This window comes from Ictidomys tridecemlineatus, chromosome 5, assembly GCF_052094955.1.
Source record: "Ictidomys tridecemlineatus isolate mIctTri1 chromosome 5, mIctTri1.hap1, whole genome shotgun sequence".
NCBI lineage: Eukaryota > Metazoa > Chordata > Mammalia > Rodentia > Sciuridae > Ictidomys > Ictidomys tridecemlineatus.
Genome location: NC_135481.1, coordinates 45813978 through 45834887, shown reverse-complemented (window position 1 = coordinate 45834887; position 20910 = coordinate 45813978). Strand labels below are relative to the sequence as shown.

Below are 20910 nucleotides of genomic sequence, written 5' to 3'. Positions count from 1 at the left end.
CATCATACAACTGGTCAGGTAGCTACTTTTAGAGGACTTATGTGCCAAATCAGTCAGCTCTTTTCTGACCATGATGATTTGGAAAATGGGTAGGAGGTAGCAGCAAGCCATAAAATCTACACCACTAGGAGACAAGGGAGAAGAAACAAAGGGAAGAATATGGCCACACCATGGACCATGGCCTTTTTTTTTTTTTTGACCTGGGGCCCAGAAAGTGGTTTCATTATCAAAATACTGGGGTCCCTCCTATCCCCTTAGGCCTTTGAGGGTGCCCCCCAGATTGCTGGCATACACACTGGCAGCCAGATGTATTGAAAAGCAATGGGGAAAGGGAGAGGATAGGGAAGAGCAAAGCTTGGAGGTTTTCCCCAGTTCATTCTGGCTTTCCTATTGATATAAAATGAGTTGGCTTCAGGCTTTGTCCATCAGACCATATGCCCCTCACTCATTTTTTCTCTCTGAAAATTTAGCATTCTAATCAATCTCATATAGCATCAGTGACCTGCCAGAAGGATCATCTGAGTGATTAGTCAGGTTAGTGCTCAGGCAATTACAGTCGTGTGAATGCCTAGTTATACCAAACAGCCCAACCTTCCAAGAGGGACAGAAGCATCACCACCATGTCCTGAAGGAGATCCAAGAGTTCCTTCAGCAGCTCGATCTGACTGGAATCCTAGAACAGAAACAGGAGATACCCCTGAGCTATCTGATCCCTCAGCAAAGTACCAGGCAGTGAGCAAGAAGAGCCTGCTCTGGAAAGGTCGGTGAAGGCAGCATCAAAGTTAGGAATGAGTTCCCTTCTCACTGCGAACAAGGATGTCTTATCCTCCACTGTCTGAGGCATCAGGAGACTCACAGCAGGACTCGTCTATCAGTGTCCTTTGCATTTCTCCTTTTATTAGTACAATGTGGCAGAGAGACATACATCGTTGTCCAACACTACTGAACAACCCAATCCACCAGAGAGCCTTTAGGTTTCTCTAGTAGTTCACATTGTCATTTTCTATGCTGGAAAATTACTATCAGCTTTATGGAAATACTATTGCAATCAAATTATGGTGTCAAGGTTATAGTCAACCTGTTGGTTTTCCTTTCCTTCTGATTTGATTTAGGTAATCCTGATGCTGGTTGGTGGTGATCTGGGTGCCATTGGTTCCTTAAAATAGTGTATGATTGAGGCTATTCCTCCAGATGGTTTTGATACCAGCCTGTTTGGTCTTAATTTCAGCAATGTAGAAATTAAGTTAGCTCTGTATTTTATATCCTATGCCATAGAAGAAAATGATCCTTGGATCTAATCTGAGAATGAATTTAAAATTAAGAAATGATCCTTGGAAGAGTGATCTGAGGGTGAAATTAAAATATGTTTTCTGGGTCACATTTATTTAATAGCCTATCTCTGAAAGACATAGTGATTTGCCTAGCCCTTCAAATTTCTGAGGAAATTTCCCTTATCTATGGTGTCACAGCTACATAGAAAAACACCTTAGAGATATGTTAGATCTGAGAAGAGACCTCAGAGATCATCCATTCTAAGTCAGAATATTTTATAGATTATGAAATTTAAAAAAAAGGAAGTGACTAAAAAAATCACTGGTGAGGAGGTGATTGGGTCAGGACTCCTGTCTCTGGAGTCTCTACACCACACTGCCCCAGTTGAAAAGAAGTGGATGGAGTATTGCCAAATTTGTAGCCCTCCCAAGAACTCTCTCCTCCCATAAGGCCAGAGTCAAAAGGGGAAAAATGAAAGGGTTAAATAGCACATTCCAGAAGAGAGGAGGCAGATATGACAGCCTGGAGAATTTTAGATCCACGTTATTTAAATTAATGCTGCAAATGTTACTCTAATCAGCTTGAAACACACATCCCGAGGTTCTCCCTCATGTGTTGCCATGGAGAGAGGTGATCAACTCTACATATGCTACATTTATTTGGCCATAATAAATGCTCTGAGTGATTCTGCTTCATCTTGCCAGAGAGATGGGGAGTGAAAAGGAGAGGCAGAGATGGGAAGGGGGAAGCAAAGGTGAGAGAGAAGGGCTATGTGGATTACAGGGACATGCAACAACGGACAGATCAGATGAGGCAGGTAGTATTTATAAATTGACAAAACAATGACAAGGAAGCAAAACGGATTAGCACCACAGAAAGCAAGTGTTGAGGCAATGACGAAAAGATCAGGTTGGTGGGACACAAAGAAGGAAGCTGCATTCATGCAAAAGCCCATACAGGATCCCCATTGGAGGCATTTATTCCTGTCTCCCATTTTGGCCCTCAGTTTTAAAAATGAGACCTACTCTGCATGGCTTTTCTAGCCTTTGATCAAGCAGCTACATCCATAATGGAAAAACCAAGGGGTGAGAATTTGTTTAGCATTTCACACCAATGAAATGTGTGGGGAACAGGCCACAGTACCTGAGAGAGTTTCATCTGCATGTTAGCAAACACATGGAGGAAGCCAACCACCGCGTCCCACAGCCGACTGTGAGCCAGGCTCTGCTGGTTCCCGATGCAGGGGCCCTGTGGAGAGCAGGACACCCTTATTTCACTTCAGCATCACAAGTTGCTCTGACACTTGCTCTAGTAGGGCATTCGACACCTACTTTTATGAGCAGATAGCACTTTCCCAAAGTCTCATATTTTATAGCTCAGTTTTTTTCCTAAGATGTTAATTTTTTAATTTTTTCCTTCCCAGTTGTAGAGTATCATGTTTAGGAAAAAATATCAAGAATTTCACAGTGCAGTGATTTTTTTCAGAGACTTTTTTTTGGAAGGGGAGGGGGCATAGAAATGCATTCTTCAAATAAAATCTTACACTGAAGAACAATATTTAAAATAATTAAATGCTTTGGTTGAAGCAGAGCTGAAGGGCACTCCTGCCTGCCCTCACCCACCCCTTCTCCTAAGAGGCCTTCTGAGGAACTCAGGGGTTCTGTGGAGTACAGTTTGAAAACAAAAGGTGGGCAAGTAATTGGTTATCAGCAAAGCTACACATAACTGCTGACAACAGGACTCTCTGATAAGTTTAAAAATTCTGAAATAATGATAAAATCACCTCTAGGATTTTTATTAAACTTCAGGTTATAATACCATCTTTTAAATATCTTTTCTGAAAGACAAATGTACACAGATGACCTAATTACTAATTTGTACTCTGTGTGTTAATAACCTTCCTATTTTCGAAGATCATTATTAAACCAACACTGCTTCTTCTTAACTCTTCCTTATAGTGTATTTTTTTCTACGTTTTAACCAATTGCCAAATCATTCTTCAATAAGAAAGTTCTTAAAAGGACATAGGTACTATCTCAAGTTCTGGAAAAATCTTGTCAGGATTCCCAAAGAGATGAGCAGGAGAACTATTGTCTGCATTCCCAAATCACATGTTTGCTTAAAAATAAGTTTGTGTATAACCAGTGGCTTCTTTAGAAGCCACTATATTCCTTTTGGAACAAAACTGGTTGTTGAAGGAAATTCACATTCACAAAAATGAGCTGCTTCGTTTCAGTTAAGTGCTCCAAGGGAAATTCTGAAGATTAGGATAGATTCTGCCCAGATCAAATCAAATCCTCGTCAAATATGCTCAATGATCTCCTCCAGTATTTCACATTCTATGGAACATAAAATCAGAAATGAAGGTGCAAGAAAGGGGATGGAATATTTCCATTTTTTCCCTTGCTTTTCTCTTTCTGCAAGATTGATGTGATTATTGACATTATTCTTAATGAAGTCATGCACAATCCTATCTCTGCAGCTTTTCTGAAAGACTGACTTAGAAACTACTTCCTCCCCTGTGTCTATCCACAGTCCCATATGTGCCTATGAAGACTCTCAGCCCTGGAGTTCACAGGGCTTTCTTCTGAACTCACACATATGTGGTTCTTAAGCATGGTGGATATGATGGTTTCAATCACAAATTATCATCTTGTGTCAAAAATTTTTCCTCATGTACCTGTATTTCTCAATTACACTGTAAGCTCTTTAGAGGTAGAGGCAATATACCTCTTTTCATAAGCCACTCTAGAGTATAAGCTAAATGTTTTGTTGAATGAATAAATGAATGAAAGTCTTATTCATGAGTCTCTTGGTTATGATAATATAAAAATGTAACATTAATTCTGTTTTTAAGGATCTTATCTCACACAGGGCTAAGAGATGACTACTGATTTTGTAGCAAATTATGCCTGAATACACCTGTTTCTTTTCACAGCAGAAGGACCACTGTAGGCAATGAATGGAGAATGTTATGAACAAGGACTACAGAAAGATCTAGCTGTTTGGCCCCAAAATCATATGTAGATGAGACTGCCACTGGACATAGTTTATGTGCTTCAACAAATGGGCAGAGCTTGTGTGGATCGTCTCTAGTCTCTACCCAAGATAACATCACATATCCCTTTTATTTACTCACTATATCAATAATCTCTCCATTCTCCTTATTTCCTGAACATCAGATACTGATGCATCAGACATTGTTCTAGACATTAACAATTCAAAACTGAATAAGAAATATTCTGCCCAAGAAAAGTTTTCAGTCTAGGAGAGAAAGCAAAATGTAACTCAATAAATGCAAATATGATGCCAATACCACCAATAGGTCCCACTGTGTGTGTGTTTTTGGTGTCTGTGGGGGGGGGGGCACAAAGTCTAAGCTGCCATAGAGTACAGGTCCTTTGGGTTCCTACTTCTAGATAAGAAATAGTGTCAGCGTTAGGGCTGGGTGCACAGTGCACTGTCTATATCCAAATATTCTGTAGAAAATGGGAATGAGAAATATGTTCTTTTTGTCTTCGAGTCTGTACTCATTAGTGCATACCTGAATATACTCAGTAAGAGAATTGAAAATTTGCTTGGTGACTGCCAGAGCTTTAGAAAAATTGTGCTGTCCAGATTCATCAATGATATCCTTCCCTGAATAGTACCAGTAGAAATCACTGATTGATTCCTAAAAACAAACAAATAGAGTTTAGTATTTCTCAGACTTCAGTAGGTAAAGCTGAACTCAATGTGTGGGAGTATGAGAGAATCTTACAACTCTGTGACCTCTTTCCTATGACAGGAGCCAGGGATTCTGTGAAGGACAGTCACCTGGTCCCTAGAGTCTTTTAAGCATAGATATTTCCCTCCAGGGAAGAAAAGCTAAGAGACAGGTTAGCCTTTAGCACCTGGGAGACCATGATATGGGACATCTAATCAAAGTGAGAAATGTACACCAAAGAGAATATTGACTATAATTCAAATAAAGTAACAGCAACAATAGCTAACATTTCAAATGCAAGATATGGTTCTCAGCACTTTCCATTTAGTAAAGTTCTCAATCTACTATCATTCTATGAGGCAGGTCCTTCATTTTATAGATGAGAAAACTGGAACACAGAGAAATTAAATTGATTGTTACAGGTCCCCACAAAGTGGCAAAACCAGAATAAGGAATCAACAAAGAGGATCTTTTTTCATATTTGTGCAGATTTTCTCAATACAATTTGGATTTTCATTCAAAACAATTAAACCAAGTGACTTTTCAACACTAACAACTTGGCAAATCATTCCCATCACCTTGTTTAATTCTTCTTCCTGGTATAATCTGTTCTTCTCATTCAAAGGTTGCTTTATAGCTCTTGGGCATTGTGCCTGCATTTTCACTGGCAAAACTAAAGTACACCAGCATTTTATAATAGATAATTTGATATTTGATCTCTCCCCCTTGCTTCTGTTGTTAAACATACTTTTTAAGCATCTGACTTCCCATAAGCAAATGGACACAGATAACAATGCCATCCTTACTGGGCCTTGACTGTACAGAAGGTCTCCAACTTACCAGGTCTGACTTATAATTTTTCAACTTTACAAGGGCATGAAAGCAATACGAATTCGGTAGAAACTATACTTGGAATTTTGAATTTTGTTCTTTTCCTTGGGCTAGCAATATATGGTATTATATTCTCTTGTGGTACTGGGTTACAGCAGTGAGCTTCAGCTCTCAGCCAGCCACACAATCATGAGGGCAAACAACAGATACTTTATGGTTGTACCAGATCTAAACTATGATGCTCAGTAGGCTCAGTGCATTAAATGCATTTTCAGCATATGATGGGTTTATCAGGACATAACCCCTTTGTAAGTTGAAGAGAATTTGTATCCTGGGCCATCTGAATCCTGTGTAGCTGTCTTTACCTTTGTAAGTATAGGTGAGAGGTGCCATTGTCCAAGGCCCTCCCACTCACCTGCAGGCGGAGAAGGTAGTCCACAGTGCTGATAATGATGTTCACAGTGGTGGTGTTACCCATCTGAGTCCGCAGAAAGTTCTGAAAGTCTGAGAGTACCAGTGCTGGGTCAGAGCCTGGCCCCATCATGTGGAGGGAGCCAGGCATGACCCTCGGCTGAGCTTAGAAGAGGCACACCATGGGGAAAGTCTGCAGGTCAGGGCTCTGCTTTGAGTCCTCCCAACCTGGTGACCCTGAAATGAGACTTAAAGAAGGCCTAAGGGGATAGATGAAAAGGGCTGGAGATTCTAGAAGCAGTTTAGCCTTGGTAGTGCTTCATAACATCGGCCAGGAAGTTGAAGTAGTCTCATGTAGACCTTCTTATGAAAGAATGGATTGACGGATGTCCTTGGGCTAGTGACTGGTTGATTGAAACAGCACACACCAAACTGAATTATAACTGTGCCCCTGAATGTTTTCTCTTGACAAATCAATGTGTTCCACTTACCACTGTTATGTCCTTCACACAGTAACTGCAGAAATCTGAAGAGATCTCGGGTGAACTCATCATTCTGGAGCACCTTTTCACCTTGAAAACAGAACATCTTGGTGAGCAATTGTTTGGCTTCTCAACATGGAACACCTTCTAATGCAAATGACTGCAAAAAATGTCAAAGGGTAGTGTAGGAATGGTTTGGAGAAGGGATGCTGGGTGAATGGTGAGAAACCAAATTAATCTGAAGCTGGGGCTGCAGAGCACAGAGCTTGACAAAGGTAAATTATTTAGCCCTGAGACTCAGTCAGTAATGAGAACAAGTAGAACAATGGCATAAATAGTTCACAGTCCATAGCCCATGCTTTACAGACAGAAGACACTTCTTTAATTAAGCTTTAAACTGCTGAGTTAAACTCGACATGCAACCACCAAACCTAAGATGTGTCTGTGCAGAGGCAATTAAATTAAATCTCTTAGGATTCACACACATGGCAGGAATCCAGGCCAGAAACTCAAACTTACCACGCTCACGAACAATGACTGGCAGTAAGAAAGAGAGAAGAGTATAAAGTAAGAAACTCATCAAAACCACAATTAGTTGTCTTTACTTAAAACTGGCTCTATGAACACATCCGGCCTGGATGCAGGTTTTATCAAAATACTGATGGAAACATTTTGCTCTAACACAGTAAGTATTTGGGGATTCAGAAGCCATGAGAGTGGGCTCTAACCAGAAAGAGTTAAGGTTTTAATCAGGAAGAGAATGACCTTGACATTCATTAGTTACTTACGTGTTCCCTCTTCAGTAACCATCCCCAGGCCTTCTGCTTTATTCTGCCTCTCAAAGGCATTCAAATCAAGGACACTTTTAACAGACAAAAGAAAACAAGGTTCAGGGCTATGCATGCTGGGGAAATGGATTTGTAATGCCAGTGTCTCTATTGACTAAGAATATCCTGTCCCTCTATTATTATAGATGGACTAACACATTAAGGTATGGTTCAAAATCCAGCAGTCCCTCGGCTTTGTGCCAACCAATGTTTACAGACACTGTGACTCAGATCTTGTCAAGAGCATGGAGAAGGGTCATAAACACTCCAACTCTCATTGTCCAGTCTGTGTCCTTGCTAATAAACAAAGGTTCAGAAAGGCTTCCCAAATGAGGAAGAATTGATCTGTTTCTAAGGTCTCTTCAGGAACAGTTTACTATCAACTGTTCCCTCCTTTTCCTTCTTTCTCTGAGGATCACATGGACTTGTGACTTCCAGAGCACAGGATGAGTACTGATGGAGAGTGCTAACACATCCAGATTTTGAAGGCTACACCCTTTGATGATCCTACATAGTTCAGGAGCCAAAAGCATGGATAGTAAGCTTTCACAGGCAGTGGTGTTCTGAGGTGTTCCCGAACTTGTGACAAGCTGGTCTTTTTGTCCCTACTTTCTCCAACCTCCTCCTGGTCACCACTACAGCCAAATTTTATGTAGCCATGAACCACCATAAAGCTTGATAATAAGAGCACTGTATGATCAGATTGTTTCCAAACAGGGTTCCTATTTTACCCAAAGAGTCTAACTTTCCCCCACTTGAAGGTTTTCGAAAACATAAGGTCTTATAAGAATGTAACTCTTGGGACGTTTATGACTGAGTCCATTAAGACTCTGTAAAACCTAGCCTTCCTCCTACTACTGGGCAAAGGACTGGAAGGACACTGGTATTTCTTTTTTCTTTTTAGAGAATCACATGTTCTGCAATCCAGGTGAATTTTAAACAGAAAACAGTGAAATTTCTATTGCTATCTTTCTTGTTTTCTCTCCAGATTCTACTATAAAAAGGGCCTGTGCAACCACAAGCAACTATCCTTCTATTTTGGTTTTGTGTCAGGGGAGGATAACATGGAAAAGGACATTTGGACCCAGTTGTTTTGATTTTGAATCTTTGCAATGAAATTTCTGATCTTCACTCCATCTCTAAACACCAAGGCTGAATGTTTTAATGTCTCTCCCACTTTTAGATGTTTTAAAAATACGTATTATTTTTATAATTACCAAAATCCATTAACATATCTTAAAATTTGTGTTAGGAGTCAATTGGCGACTAAGTGTATGTTACCTGTCCCTCCCTACCATCATTATAAAAAAATTTACAAACAAACTTAGCAATATTGAGTACTATGGAATAGTGAGAGTCCTTTAAGAAATTTAATGGAGAATTTCATGAGCAATTGCCTTGATTTTTGCCATTTCTGAGTCCACATGTACTATTTTCCTCCCAGTTAGCAGACTTAGAAGTATTACATTTTCTTTTCCTAAGAGAGATAATAAACTAATAGTTAGTAGGAAAAAAATGATATTGAGAATAAGGGATCAAATTGCAGCTCAAATAAGCCCCTTATTGCGCCAGGGTACAATATTTACCTAATCAAATAAGGTTAGCAAAATTATGAAGTCTGCTGAAAGAAAAGCTGTTCTTCCTCCAAATTTTCAAGTGCAAAACCTAATGTTCCATTTTAAATCATATTACTTAGAGGGAATTGAGCTAAATTATTATAACTTTGATTTCTTTTCAAATGAGCTCTGGATTATTTGAAATACACATGAATTTTAGAGAACAAGGTGATATTTTTTCTTGGAAGGACTTCTGGATCATTTCTGAAATGAGCAAGAGTGGTTATCTTATGACTTTGGGTTATATATTATTTATTTATCAGAGGGTTCAGCTAGGAGAGGTGACTTACACAACTTGGTAATATAAACTGACATGTTGATACTTTGTTTTTTAGGTTATACCAAAATGTTCCTATGCTAAGATATACCTCATCAAAATGGATGTGACAAAATACTCAAAGATCATTAAAGACAAAGATTAATAAAGTGCCTAATGGGTCTAATGAAAACAGTCTTGAGTCATAGTGAGGGATTCTCCTTTCCCCCCACTCCTTTTTGGTCTGACTTTTCTGGGCACACGTTTGAGGAGAAACTAAAAGTATAGACTGAGCCTCCCAGGAAAAGAATCTAATGCAAAAGGACATGAGAAAGGGGAGAAAAAGACAACAGCTGTTAGTAGGAAAAAAAATGTGCTGCTATGACGCACACCTGCAATCCCAGTGACTCGGGAGGCTGAGGCAAGAGGATCACAAGTTCAAGGTCAGCCTCCGAAATTTCACAAGACTCTGTCTCAAAACAAAAAGTAAAAAGGGCTGGGGATAGCTCAGTGGTAGAGAGGCCTTGGGTTCAATCCCAGTTTGTGGTGTGGTGGGGGACACATCAACAGTGGTGAAGTGTCTGTCTGTGGCTAACGGAGATTACATTTCCCCTCTGAATGCTGTTTGAATGTAACCCCAGAGGCTGGAGAACCATACCCACCCTTCAGCTTTCTACAGTAGGCGACTCCTGAGCCTTCTTTCAATAATTCCATGACATGCCAGTTAATTTTATGCATCTGTCCCCCTTTCTCTTGAATAATGAACCATTTTAAGAAATGCTGAGTGCTTTCCTCATATTTACCTGCAAGATTGCATAAGACCAGAAAGGCTTTGGAAGAATCCAGCATCTTTTTTCTCCTTTAAGTAATCTAGCATTTTCTGCAAGGGAGACATATTTTAAAGGGAAAAGCAATGAAAGCTGTGCCACAAGTATTGATTCTCTTAATCCCAATAGAATAACTGCAAATCCCCAGATGCAGGGATATCAGAATCACCAACGGAATTCAAAACAAAAGAAAAACATACATGTCTGAGTCTCACTCTCTTACAGAACCTCTACTTACAGTGAGAATCTCTTGGATGGATTAGGCTTGTTTTATAAAGGCTTACTAGTATTTCTGCTAGAGCAGCAGGTAGACCTTTGACTTCATGGATCTGTTTGAAGTCACTCATATTTGGGAACTGTGACATAGTAATGCTTAATGTTGCTGAGGTATATTCTGAATTGCTCATGCTTATGAATTTGGCGAAAATTTGGAGAAAAAAAATCTTAGAAATGAACTTAGTTGAAAGCTCAGTATTTCACAAGAGACATCTCCTGTATTCTCTATTATGGGGAAGACAGGAACTTTGTCTTTTTTTTCAATAAGCAAAATAAAAATTAACAAGAGAGATCCTTCAAGATAGTCAGTTGGCAAGTGCTGGTGGACAAAGCAGAAAATAAGACACAACTAAGCAAATGACAGTTCCTACTAAAGAATTTGTTTAGACTGAGTTAAAGACTAGGCAAACCAAAATAGAAGGATAGTTGCTTGTGGTTGTACAGGCCCCATATAGTGGTTATGATTTGGATATTCTCAGAGACTCTGGGATATAATTTCATGAATGTCAAAAGTCTGTTGGACACTTTGCCAAGAGGTGCACAGAGGTGCTCTTAGCCATATCTTGAAGTGCCTGGGGGATACCAATGCACTCCTGGTCTTCTGCATTCAGTTCCAATTCAGATAACAGAATTAATACAAAAATGTATGCTTTTAATGTATTTATCAAACATTAAAAATAAATAGATATGCAATTAAAAAATAGAATTAATGCCATGTGCCAGGCCCTTGTTGTGTGCTTCTGTGAATTGTCCCATTTAATGTCTAATAGAATGTCAGCTGCATGTTGGCAGGGGGTTTTGTTTGTCTCACTACACCCTCAGCCCTTACAGTGAATAATTGTTGAACAAATGAATGAAGGAATAAGTGAATGAATAACAGTCATGTGGGGTTATCAAACCCCCAACCACAATGACAAGGTGGTCACTGTAAAGTAGCTAATAAGTGAAGAAACTAAAATAAAAACCCAAGGCTTAGTAAACTTCCTCTGGAGTATATATAGATTTTTGCAGAAAACCATCTATGATAAAAAGCAAAATTCCTTTTTTAACCCTGGGTAAAAGCTCTTTATTAAATGTATATTTGCCTGTAAACTCCAAGCCCTGGTTTTTTCTGTGTTCCCAGCAACTCTGACATAATTGGCCACTAAGGAAAAACACCCACAAGGTGAATCTGGATGGCCTCCCTAGGCAGCAGTCAACACCTTTTCCATGAAGAGGCTGACGGCTGTCAAATGGAGTACCCCATGAACTCTGCACAACCTCCTGGAATCCTGTTACCTGTTGTACACCAGCGTTGCCTCCGTTCAGAATGGCAATCCCCAGCTTCAGAGTCTGGACCACCATGGGGCTCATCTCACCTGCCACAGTGAAGAGTTGATTGAATTACCATGGAAACAGGTGGTGAATCACACCTTCTGGGCTTATGAGGACTTGTTAATAATGACTGTGTCACGGCATGATCTCTCTATGGTAGTCACATGGGTTCATCAGAAGTGGGCAAATCACCTTTGCTGGCGCTTATCATCTGAAGCACCATTTCTGCAGCACCTCGCTCATGCAGTCGAGCTTGCTGATAGAGGGTTTTCTGCTTCTCCATCTCTTTCTCCTAGAAAAAAAAAGTCTCAGGGAAATATCTGTCTCCCAGCTTCTGCTGCTCCTTCCCTATCTCTATCTGTCTTCTGTCCACATTCGCCTCCAGGAAATTCACTGGACTGAGGTAAGGTGAGAAAGTCTTTAGTTGCCTGAGGAAGGCATAATTTTGAATAAAATAAACCTCTGAAGTTTATTTATAAACATTGCCCAGCTTTCTAAAACTGTCTACCCATAATTCCTTCATGTTTTGATGGTGAATTTTCCATTTATGGTTATGCCAGGTAAAACAATCTCTTCCCCATTGATACTATAATTAATAGTAAGCAACCTAAGATTAAAATGTGTTTTTTCAATGTTTTGTCATCTGGGAGACCTGCTGAGGGGTCAACCTGATATCTGTCTGAGTGGAAGAAAATGCCCACTTATCTAGAACACTCAGACCACAGTTAATAGACACTTTCCACCAGATCTCGGTACTAGATTGTCAAAGCTCTCCAGAAATGTAATTACATTCATTACTTCTGTTTTATTCTGTTTGGCACATTGACTATCAAATATCACAAGCAATTTAAAATAGTTTAATCTTAACAATTTCAGGGTCCCACACCCTAGATTTGCATTTATAGAAGAGTAGTGCAACAACCACCCAAGTGTCTCTATGGCTCTGATTTTTCACTCTGGATACTTGAATTTGTTCCTATTAGGATAATATTTAGGAAGAAGCAAAATATCTCCCATGAAACCAACCCAGTGGGGTGGTTTGCTGATCAGTGTGCTGCCTGCTCCCTTGCTAGGCAAGAGACAGACCACAGACACACAGGTGGGTGTTCTTTATGAAGGAACATCAGATACACTTGGTGGGTGAGCCCCATATGCTAAAGCCAGCACCACCTCTGAAGGCCCATCATGATGGCCTGGGAATGTGGCCCTGTTTTAATCTTTGTGAAAACTTACCTCAAATGTTTTTTCCTTGTCTTCATCCTCTTCTTCATCCTCACCACTCTGACAGCTCTGGGTTCCGCGGAGCAGAGAAAGGAGACAGAATTAAAATTAAAGGTGAGTGTGTCTTATAAACGATAAACTCTTCTACTTTGCAAGACAGGGGACAGGCTGAAATTCACAGGTTCTTCAGGATTTCAGCAGTTTGTAAAACCAGGAACATTTTGAGCACTGCAGGGCAACATTATAGTTTAAATGCCATCTTTGCAGTCATCATGCGGGTCAGAGATGAGAAATGGGAACACTGAGATCACATAATCAATGGGCACCTATCTGGTTGAACCACTGACCTGAACTGTCCTCCCTGGTAAATGGAGAAACGAATGCAGGGACTTGAACACAGCACCAAGGCAATGGCAATAAGATTGGGATGTGATCCTAAAGTGCCCTTTCCCATTGTGGCCCTGTGGTGTAGCTGGATAAAGGCAGAGGTGCTCCTGCACCCCACATATCCTCCTTCCTGCCTGGCATGAGAGTTTTCTGGGAAGGAGCACTTTCCCATCCACTCCTCATTCCAGAATTCACCATCCTTCCAGGTGATATCTCCCTGGACACTCTCCCTCTTCTGGAACACTAGAATCTCCCTGGTTTCTAGACCTGTTTCCTTCACCTACAGATGTGTTTGAACCCTACTGAACATACAAAGATAGTCTATATGCCTGAGCCCCATTTAGCTGGCTACAGAACTGTCACATGAGCCTAGCCACCAGCAGCTGTGGTTTCTGCAAAGCTTCAGGATTTCCTGAGGAGGATGGAGAGTGGATTTCTGATGCTACCCTTGTGACACACGACTCATGCAATGTCTGGAACCTATGGCTAACCAAGTCCCCATCCTCCTGCTCACATGACAGCTTCCATATGCCTGAAGAGGTCTAAAGGAGACAGACTGAGATAATGTGCAGAAAACGCTGGTGTACCTTGGCCATCATGCTGGAATAGGAGGTGTACAAAGGATCATCTTCCAATTTGCTGGAAAGAATGGAGGAAATATTTAGCAGGCTACTTTTTGGAACTCTCAGAAAACACTAACAGCCACATAAATCTCAAATTACATTATAAGTGAATTATTTAGTTGCTGAGGCTGGCCTTGAACTTTTGATCCTCCTTGCCTCAGCCTCTGGAGTCACTAGGATTACAGGCGTGTACCACCACACTGAGATAAATTATTTAAAAAATACTTTTCCTCACTCTGATTCTTAGAAATTGCTCTAAAAATTTGAATCAGCATGGGCTTGACATGGGATTAAGGGACAAGGTTACAACATCAGGCTGTCTAATCTTCAGACTCAGAGTTTGGCATTATGATGAGGACTGTGGCTTGATGTAGTTCCTCTAGAGGTTTCTTGATGGCCCCAAATAGGCCAGCTCAAACTTGATGTCCCTTCCACCCCATGCTGTCTGAAAGAGGAGGAGCTGGGGTTGACCTGACCATCCCCGCCACCCGGGAGGAGGGCCCTGGTTGTGCTGACCTCCTCTCTGTGAGAGCATTGCGGCTAAAATGGAGAATGATCTGATGAAGTGGGTCTGGTTGCTTTTCCATTTCTTCTTCCTCCTCCTCTTCCACCTTGGGAGACTTCTACACAGACCAACATAGATGGGTGTTAGGCACAAGTCTTAGCATGAGCCACATAACTGCATGCGAACAAAGAAAAGGTCAAGCGCAAGGCACAAAGGGCATCAGACTGAAAGCAGAAAAAGAAACCACACTACACCACATATTTATTTCAGGAGAAGTCCTGAGGATGCAAGGTTGGTGTATATATATGTATATATATATATGTTTTTCCAGCCAATCAAAGAAACATTCCAATTTTAGGTTAAATAAAAGAAAAAGCAAAAAAGCTGACTACAGGGGAAGAACTATAGACCCCCAACAGCAGAACTCTCATGCAAGCTCTGGGCACCTGAGTTCAGGAGGGAAACCCTGCAGAGTTACCTATGAGACTCTCTCTCTCTGGCCAATACTTAAAATTTCCACTGGAGAACTGGGCTGGAGATGGAGTAGTGCAAAGTTACAAAGCTCTGGGGCCATTTGGGGTCTGTATTATTCTTCATTCAATCCAGCAAGACATATTGCTTTCTTAATCTCACATTCTACTCTAAAATTCTCATTGTTCCCCAGAGCTACTGTCCTGGAGCTGAAAGCCTGGCACTTCTCTTATCAAGTCTTTTCTCTTTGTTCTTTTACAGGAAGGGAAATAGCAGCTGATGCCAGAGGTAAAAGTGAATTTCCTAGCAGTGCCAAGTCAGCAGGGAGGATCGTATTTGGTGAACAACAGAGACTGTGTAAAAGACTAAGAAGGAGAGGATCAAAATGATGCTCATTTGTCAACTTCACACAAATTGAAAAAGTGGCCAACCAAGGAATTGTTTTTCTTACTGACAGAAATATATGGGAAGAATCAAGGACTGCCCCCCACCAAAAAAAAAAAAAAAAAAAGGAAGGAAAACAAGGAGACAGACTTAAGAGAAAAAAAAAACAGGGAAGAGGAAAAGAAATAGTGTGAAGAGAGAAATGTGGAAAAGGGTAGATATAAGAAGCACAGTGTACAAGTAGGGGACAGTAAGTGATAAGAGAGAAATATAAATGGGAGAAATAGGGAGAAGGAGAAAACAGAACCATGAGAGAGTTTATTTTTCTTTCTGAACCAGGATGAGGCTCTGTGGTACCGTTGCAATATGCTTTTCCCCCTTGTGTGTCCTTTTGAGTAGTTCCAGAGCATAAAGTCTGTTAGAGACAGAGCATGCCAAATCTTCTGAAGGGCCAGTACAGAAATGTGAAATGCAGGAAGGGTAGGTATTTAGATGCATCTTCCCTAAAGCACAGCTATGGATTAGGAATGTCAGGTCTTGGCTGGGGTGGGGTGGCCTCCTACAACCAGTGGTGCTCAAAACTTAACTTAGCATGAATTCTCCATGACATGGCTGCATTCAAGAAATATTAGTTGCTAATGATGATGAACATGAGAGTGAAAAGAGTATTAGCACCTCCAAGTGAAAATTCATCCTCTGGCTCTGATGACCATTAGCAGGGCCTCCCCTGAGAATTTACAGTTAGTTCCTTTCAAATTAATACATTTAGTTCTTTGGGAAGGTTTAACTGTTATCACACACATATGAACACCAAAATCAAATTCATTCACACCCATGTCTGCTCCAGTTGAGTCAGTACTTACAGCCAAATCCTGTACTAGTTTCTCTTCAAAGGAATACGCCTCTGTTTCTATCCAAAATCTCTGATAGCCATGGAGGAAGAGGTTAATAGAGCGGTGCCTGAGCGGAAGGGTGAGAGTGAGGTCAAGAGGGTTTGTGGGACTTGTCATTTTAGTTTGGGCGGTTCATGGTTAGTAAGCAGGACAGGCTTTTGTACAATTCTGATCTTCTGATTGGTCAGATCCACCAGCAGCTTACCATAAGCATTCATTGCAAAGAAAAGTGAACTCTCTAACTAGATGGTTCCCAAATACTGGAGCACCTTCTGAAAACAATGGTTAAAGCAAGCCACAGCAGTAGCTGTAACCCAAATCTGGTCTCACATGGTCTTTGTTGAATTTCCCGCTAGTGACAACTAATTAGGTCAAGTAACAGTCCTGAAGTATTTTTTTTTTTTAATATGGCAATTTAGTCACTCCTTGGATTGGCCACTTGATCAGATAAACCAATCTAAATCATGCAGTTTCTAAGTAGCTGGCTTCAAGTATGCTGAAAACATCAATCTGTGGCTTTTTTTTTTTTTTTTTTTTTTTTTTGCTTTTCCAAGCAACCACACCAGCAGGGATGCTCTGGCTTTTACTTAGGAAGGTGAAACATGGGTACATTACATCACGAGCACATCTTCCTGTGCCTCAGGGATTCTAGCTATGCCCCTGGCATCTGAGTAACTGGCATGAGCCACTTCCTATAAGCCAGGGTTAACTTTTGAGAATATTAGCCCCTGAATATGAGGGGAATGGTGGGGGGAGGGAGAGAAAAGGAGATAAAAGTCAAGACCAGAGTCATTAAGCTCTAGTCATGGTTTTGGTAGAACACAACCTTTGCCATCTTTCTTTAAAATCTGACCAATCAGAATTCTTTTAAAAAAATTGTACAAATTCGTGTTTTTATGGTAATATTAAATCATGATCAAGAGAGGAGGAGTGTGCACAGGTTACATTACCATTAAAATGGGTATAAGCCTGTCATACTGAGTTTTTTCATTAACCTTTTCCAGCCAAACCCGTTGAAAGGTGCTCAGGAAGAAATTGTTAATTGTGTGTCTGGAGAAAAGCACACAGGTTTTCTTTTAAAAACTGACACCAGAGAAACAGTTACCACATAATAAAATAAATCTATTTAGCTTGTTTTAGTTTGGAAGAATCTGTGTAGTTTAGATCATCACAAGGTGGGGAAGGAATTGTCTCCACCCGAGCATCTTGGTTAGTTGCTGCTCTTATGAAATCTACTTACAATCTTCCATGCTAGAGAGAAAACCCAGGGTAACCCTTCTAAAGTCTCTGAGTTAGGAGTAGCCACACCACATCAAGGATATGGTGAATTCCTGGACTTATTTGTATAGTGGTAGAATTACTGAAGGAATAGCCCAAATATGAAAGGAGAATACTAACATTTTCAGTGGATTTAGGAAAAAGTGGTTGATTTTGAGGGAGGTGATTTCTGCTTAGCTGGCCTTGCTGCTCTGGCGACATGTGCTTGGAACTGAGCTCTTTTGCAGGCCACGTTAGCACAGTGCCAGGTAGGGATCTCACACAGACAGGAAAGCGAATATATTTTAATGATTCCTTACTTCTAGGAAACAAGTCAAAAATCCTATGCATATTTGCTTTTTTCACTAAGCTATGAATTTCACCTTTCTGCTAGGACTTCAGCACCCTTCATGCCCATGACTATTAGACTTATTTTTTTTCAACTTTTTATTCATGAATTCTACTTGACTTAGTAATGCCTCAGTCTGTCCCAAAGACAGTAAACTGCTAGAGCAGTTCTGTGTCTCAGAGGCCCTGATTCTCCTTCATCTATGAAGGTTCTAATGAGTAAAGTTCAGTTGGCTCAGCACAGGGCAATAGATAGTCTGGATAAATGATGGCCAGGATCCACAGTTCAATGAAAGCAAAGGCTGAGCGGAGGAATGGTCCCCGATCTCATATTCCAAAAAACATACCTGTGTATATGGGATTTGGAGTATACTTATCCAAGTCAATTTACTTTCCCTGACCAGGTGAGGATGTTCCCAGTGACTTGGAAGCTGATGAAGCAGAGGTTTAGAGTCAATTACCAGCTTTGTTTATTGATCATAGGCCTGACCTTACCCACTTTGCAATGAGTCTGAAGATGAGGATGTTTCCAAATCACCAAAGACAATGAGTCAGTCCCAGTGGTCAATGCTGACCCAGTCTGTCACTGATACTGTTATGGTTTGGCTCTTACATATCCACTAATGGCTATTTGTTGAAGGCTTAGTCACCAACCTTTGGTGCTGCTGGGAAGTGGGGAGCCTTCAGCAGGTGGGGCCTCGTGAAAGGAAGTTAGGTCAATGGGGGCATGACCTTGAATGGGATATTGTGACCCTGCCTCCTCCCTTTCTTTTTGCTTTCCAGCTGCCATGAAGTGAGCAGCTTTACTCCACCACCCATTCCCTGCTATGATGTTCTATCTTGCCGCAGACACAGATCAAAGGAGCCAAGTGACCATGGATTACACCCACGAGTCAAAATAAATCTTTCCTCCTTTTAAGTTCATTTATCTCAGGTGTTTTGTCACAGTGACAGAAAGTTGACATAGATACTTTATGTGGACACAGAATGTTTCACACAATTTTCAGAAAAACCTTCATGCATTTTTTTTTACACTTTGAAGTATGGGCTAAAACACCCAAATAAATGCACTGTGCCCCTGATTGTACTCTTGGGGCATTCTAGCTTTTCTTCATCTTGATGGCAAATACACTGTGCTAAATTAGGATTCCCAGGTTATACTTCTGTATCTGCTAAGAAAACGGCAATTTTGGTGTCAAAGTGCATGAGAAGTTAAATATTGCTTGACCAGTTGGTGACTTGGGGATAAAGTGTTTTAGAAACCAGAACCCTTTTTCTAGAAGTCTTTACATCTTCATGAAGAGTCCTACCTCAGCTAATGAAGAGGGGCTCCTCAATGCTTACCTGGCTGACTTTACTGTAGGTACTAGTGCTGCACAGGTATGGGACACTAGGGAATTTCACCACTTTTTAGGCTTACCTTGATTGCTTAGCAGGCCATCATACTCTACAGACTCCAAAGGCTCCATGAGCCAAGAACTCCAATTTCTATTCTTTGGGTGAAGAGTATAGAGGCCAAAACAGAGCACAGCTGTGGAAGGAAACTTAATTGCCACTGCCAGCTCATGGGTCAGAAGAAAAGGTCAGAATACATACCTGGGTAGGTTGTACAGAGGAGCCATCCTGAAACAGGCCACAACTGCCCGTTTCCGCTGCTTTGACAACAGCTTGTGCCAGACAGCCTTCTTGGACCTTAGAGGTTGTTCCACCTGTGAAGAGATCACACAGGTAGGTACATGCTAGGCTGATATGAGTGGCAGAGGAGAGTCACCTGTAGCCCAGGCTTCTTAACCCTGGAAGAATTTTGGCTTTCAACTGTACTCAGAAAAATGTACATAGCAGTAGATGATTCCATTTGTGAAGGTATTGGGTTTTCTTCTTTCTCCCATGTGCTGTTGGCCACTTATTGCTTACCAGCAGCTTTACAAACAGTAAAAAAAAAGTCATTTGAGATAATGGCAAGAATTTTTAAAGCAGTGGAAGGGAAAAGAATTGAGGGATCTGCTATGAAGCAGCACCAAAATGATACCTGAGGATGATATAGGATGATCCTTGTTTTCTCAGTCTTTTAAAAAATCATACACACACACACACACACACACACACATTTGTAGTTGTATTTGGACACAATATCTTTATTTATTTATTTTTATGTGGTCCTGAGGATCCAACCCAGTGCCTCACACGTGCTAGGTGAGTGCTCTACCACTGAGCCACAACCCCAGCTCCTGTATTCTCAGTCTTTAAAGGATACCTGTAATTGAGAATTGACTGTGGAGAGGAGCTTTGTATTCCCCAAGGTAGTCTTTCTTTGTCCCTCCTTAGATCAAATACTCCATACCTGCTCCAGGTGGAAGACAGCTGCTGAAATTCTCTGTACACGTTCCACTGTCTTCTCTGGATTTGAAGGTTCTTCACTCCTCAGAACATCCTTGTAGAGGTTCAGTTGCCATTTTACAGCGGGGTCATCAGACTAAAAATTAAATCAGATCCACAAAAATAATTAATTCCTTGTACCTCTGGTACTGAAAAAGGCTACCAGGGTTTCCATACGAATCAAGACTGTCTTTTGGGCTAGGGATGTTCATCAGTGATGGAGTGCTTATCTACCATGTGTGAAGCCCTAGGTTTGATCCTCAGTGCCGTTAAAAAAAAAAAAAAAGACTCTCTTTTATTGTCTCTCTTATCTCTCAATTATTGTTTTCTGCAGCACTGTAGATGATGCTATGTTGGAAATTCTCATTCTAGCCTCCATATCTCTTAACTCTTCTGACATCTTTTCATTACTTTATCTCTTTGTGATTCAATTTTGATGCTGTTTCTTAAAACAATCATCCAATTTATAAATTCTCTCTTCAGCTAAGTATAGCCTATCTTTTTAATCCATACATTGAATTTTAAATTTCAATGACTGTTTTCATAATCATTATGAGGTTTTTCCCCAAAACTATCTCCCCTCCTCCTGTTTCAAAAGTAATGTCGTCCTTTACATGTCTGATATTT

General features: G+C 40.7%; 1 protein-coding gene and 1 long non-coding RNA gene across 9 annotated transcripts in view; one reads left to right on the top strand and one right to left on the bottom strand.

Annotated features, from left to right (window-relative positions):
- The window catches only part of Ryr3 (ryanodine receptor 3), a 556303-nt gene that overhangs the window by 78962 nt on the left and 456431 nt on the right, over positions 1 to 20910 (bottom strand). For 6 of the 8 annotated variants that reach the window (XR_013438866.1, XM_078049887.1, XM_040274327.2 and 3 more), the window contains 16 exons: positions 20249 to 20380; positions 19504 to 19616; positions 16273 to 16369; positions 14566 to 14672; positions 14014 to 14065; positions 13052 to 13108; positions 12011 to 12110; positions 11783 to 11862; positions 10205 to 10281; positions 7491 to 7564; positions 7222 to 7239; positions 6712 to 6792; positions 6225 to 6313; positions 4817 to 4945; positions 2416 to 2520; positions 592 to 673 (listed from right to left, as the gene is read on the bottom strand). Coding sequence is in view for 7 of the 8 variants with exons in the window: in XM_078049887.1 (XP_077906013.1) it covers positions 592 to 673; positions 2416 to 2520; positions 4817 to 4945; positions 6225 to 6313; positions 6712 to 6792; positions 7222 to 7239; positions 7491 to 7564; positions 10205 to 10281; positions 11783 to 11862; positions 12011 to 12110; positions 13052 to 13108; positions 14014 to 14065; positions 14566 to 14672; positions 16273 to 16369; positions 19504 to 19616; positions 20249 to 20380 (1393 nt within the window). In the remaining variant the exon portion in view is untranslated. The remainder of the gene's footprint in view (positions 1 to 591; positions 674 to 2415; positions 2521 to 4816; positions 4946 to 6224; positions 6314 to 6711; positions 6793 to 7221; positions 7240 to 7490; positions 7565 to 10204; positions 10282 to 11782; positions 11863 to 12010; positions 12111 to 13051; positions 13109 to 14013; positions 14066 to 14565; positions 14673 to 16272; positions 16370 to 19503; positions 19617 to 20248; positions 20381 to 20910) is intronic. The other 2 variants (XM_078049890.1, XM_078049892.1) reach the window with 2 other exon arrangements.
- On the top strand, positions 7153 to 17853 carry LOC120886232 (uncharacterized). The gene is made up of 3 exons (XR_013438867.1): positions 7153 to 7387; positions 11628 to 13153; positions 15287 to 17853. It is a non-coding gene; the product is annotated as an uncharacterized LOC120886232 (long non-coding RNA).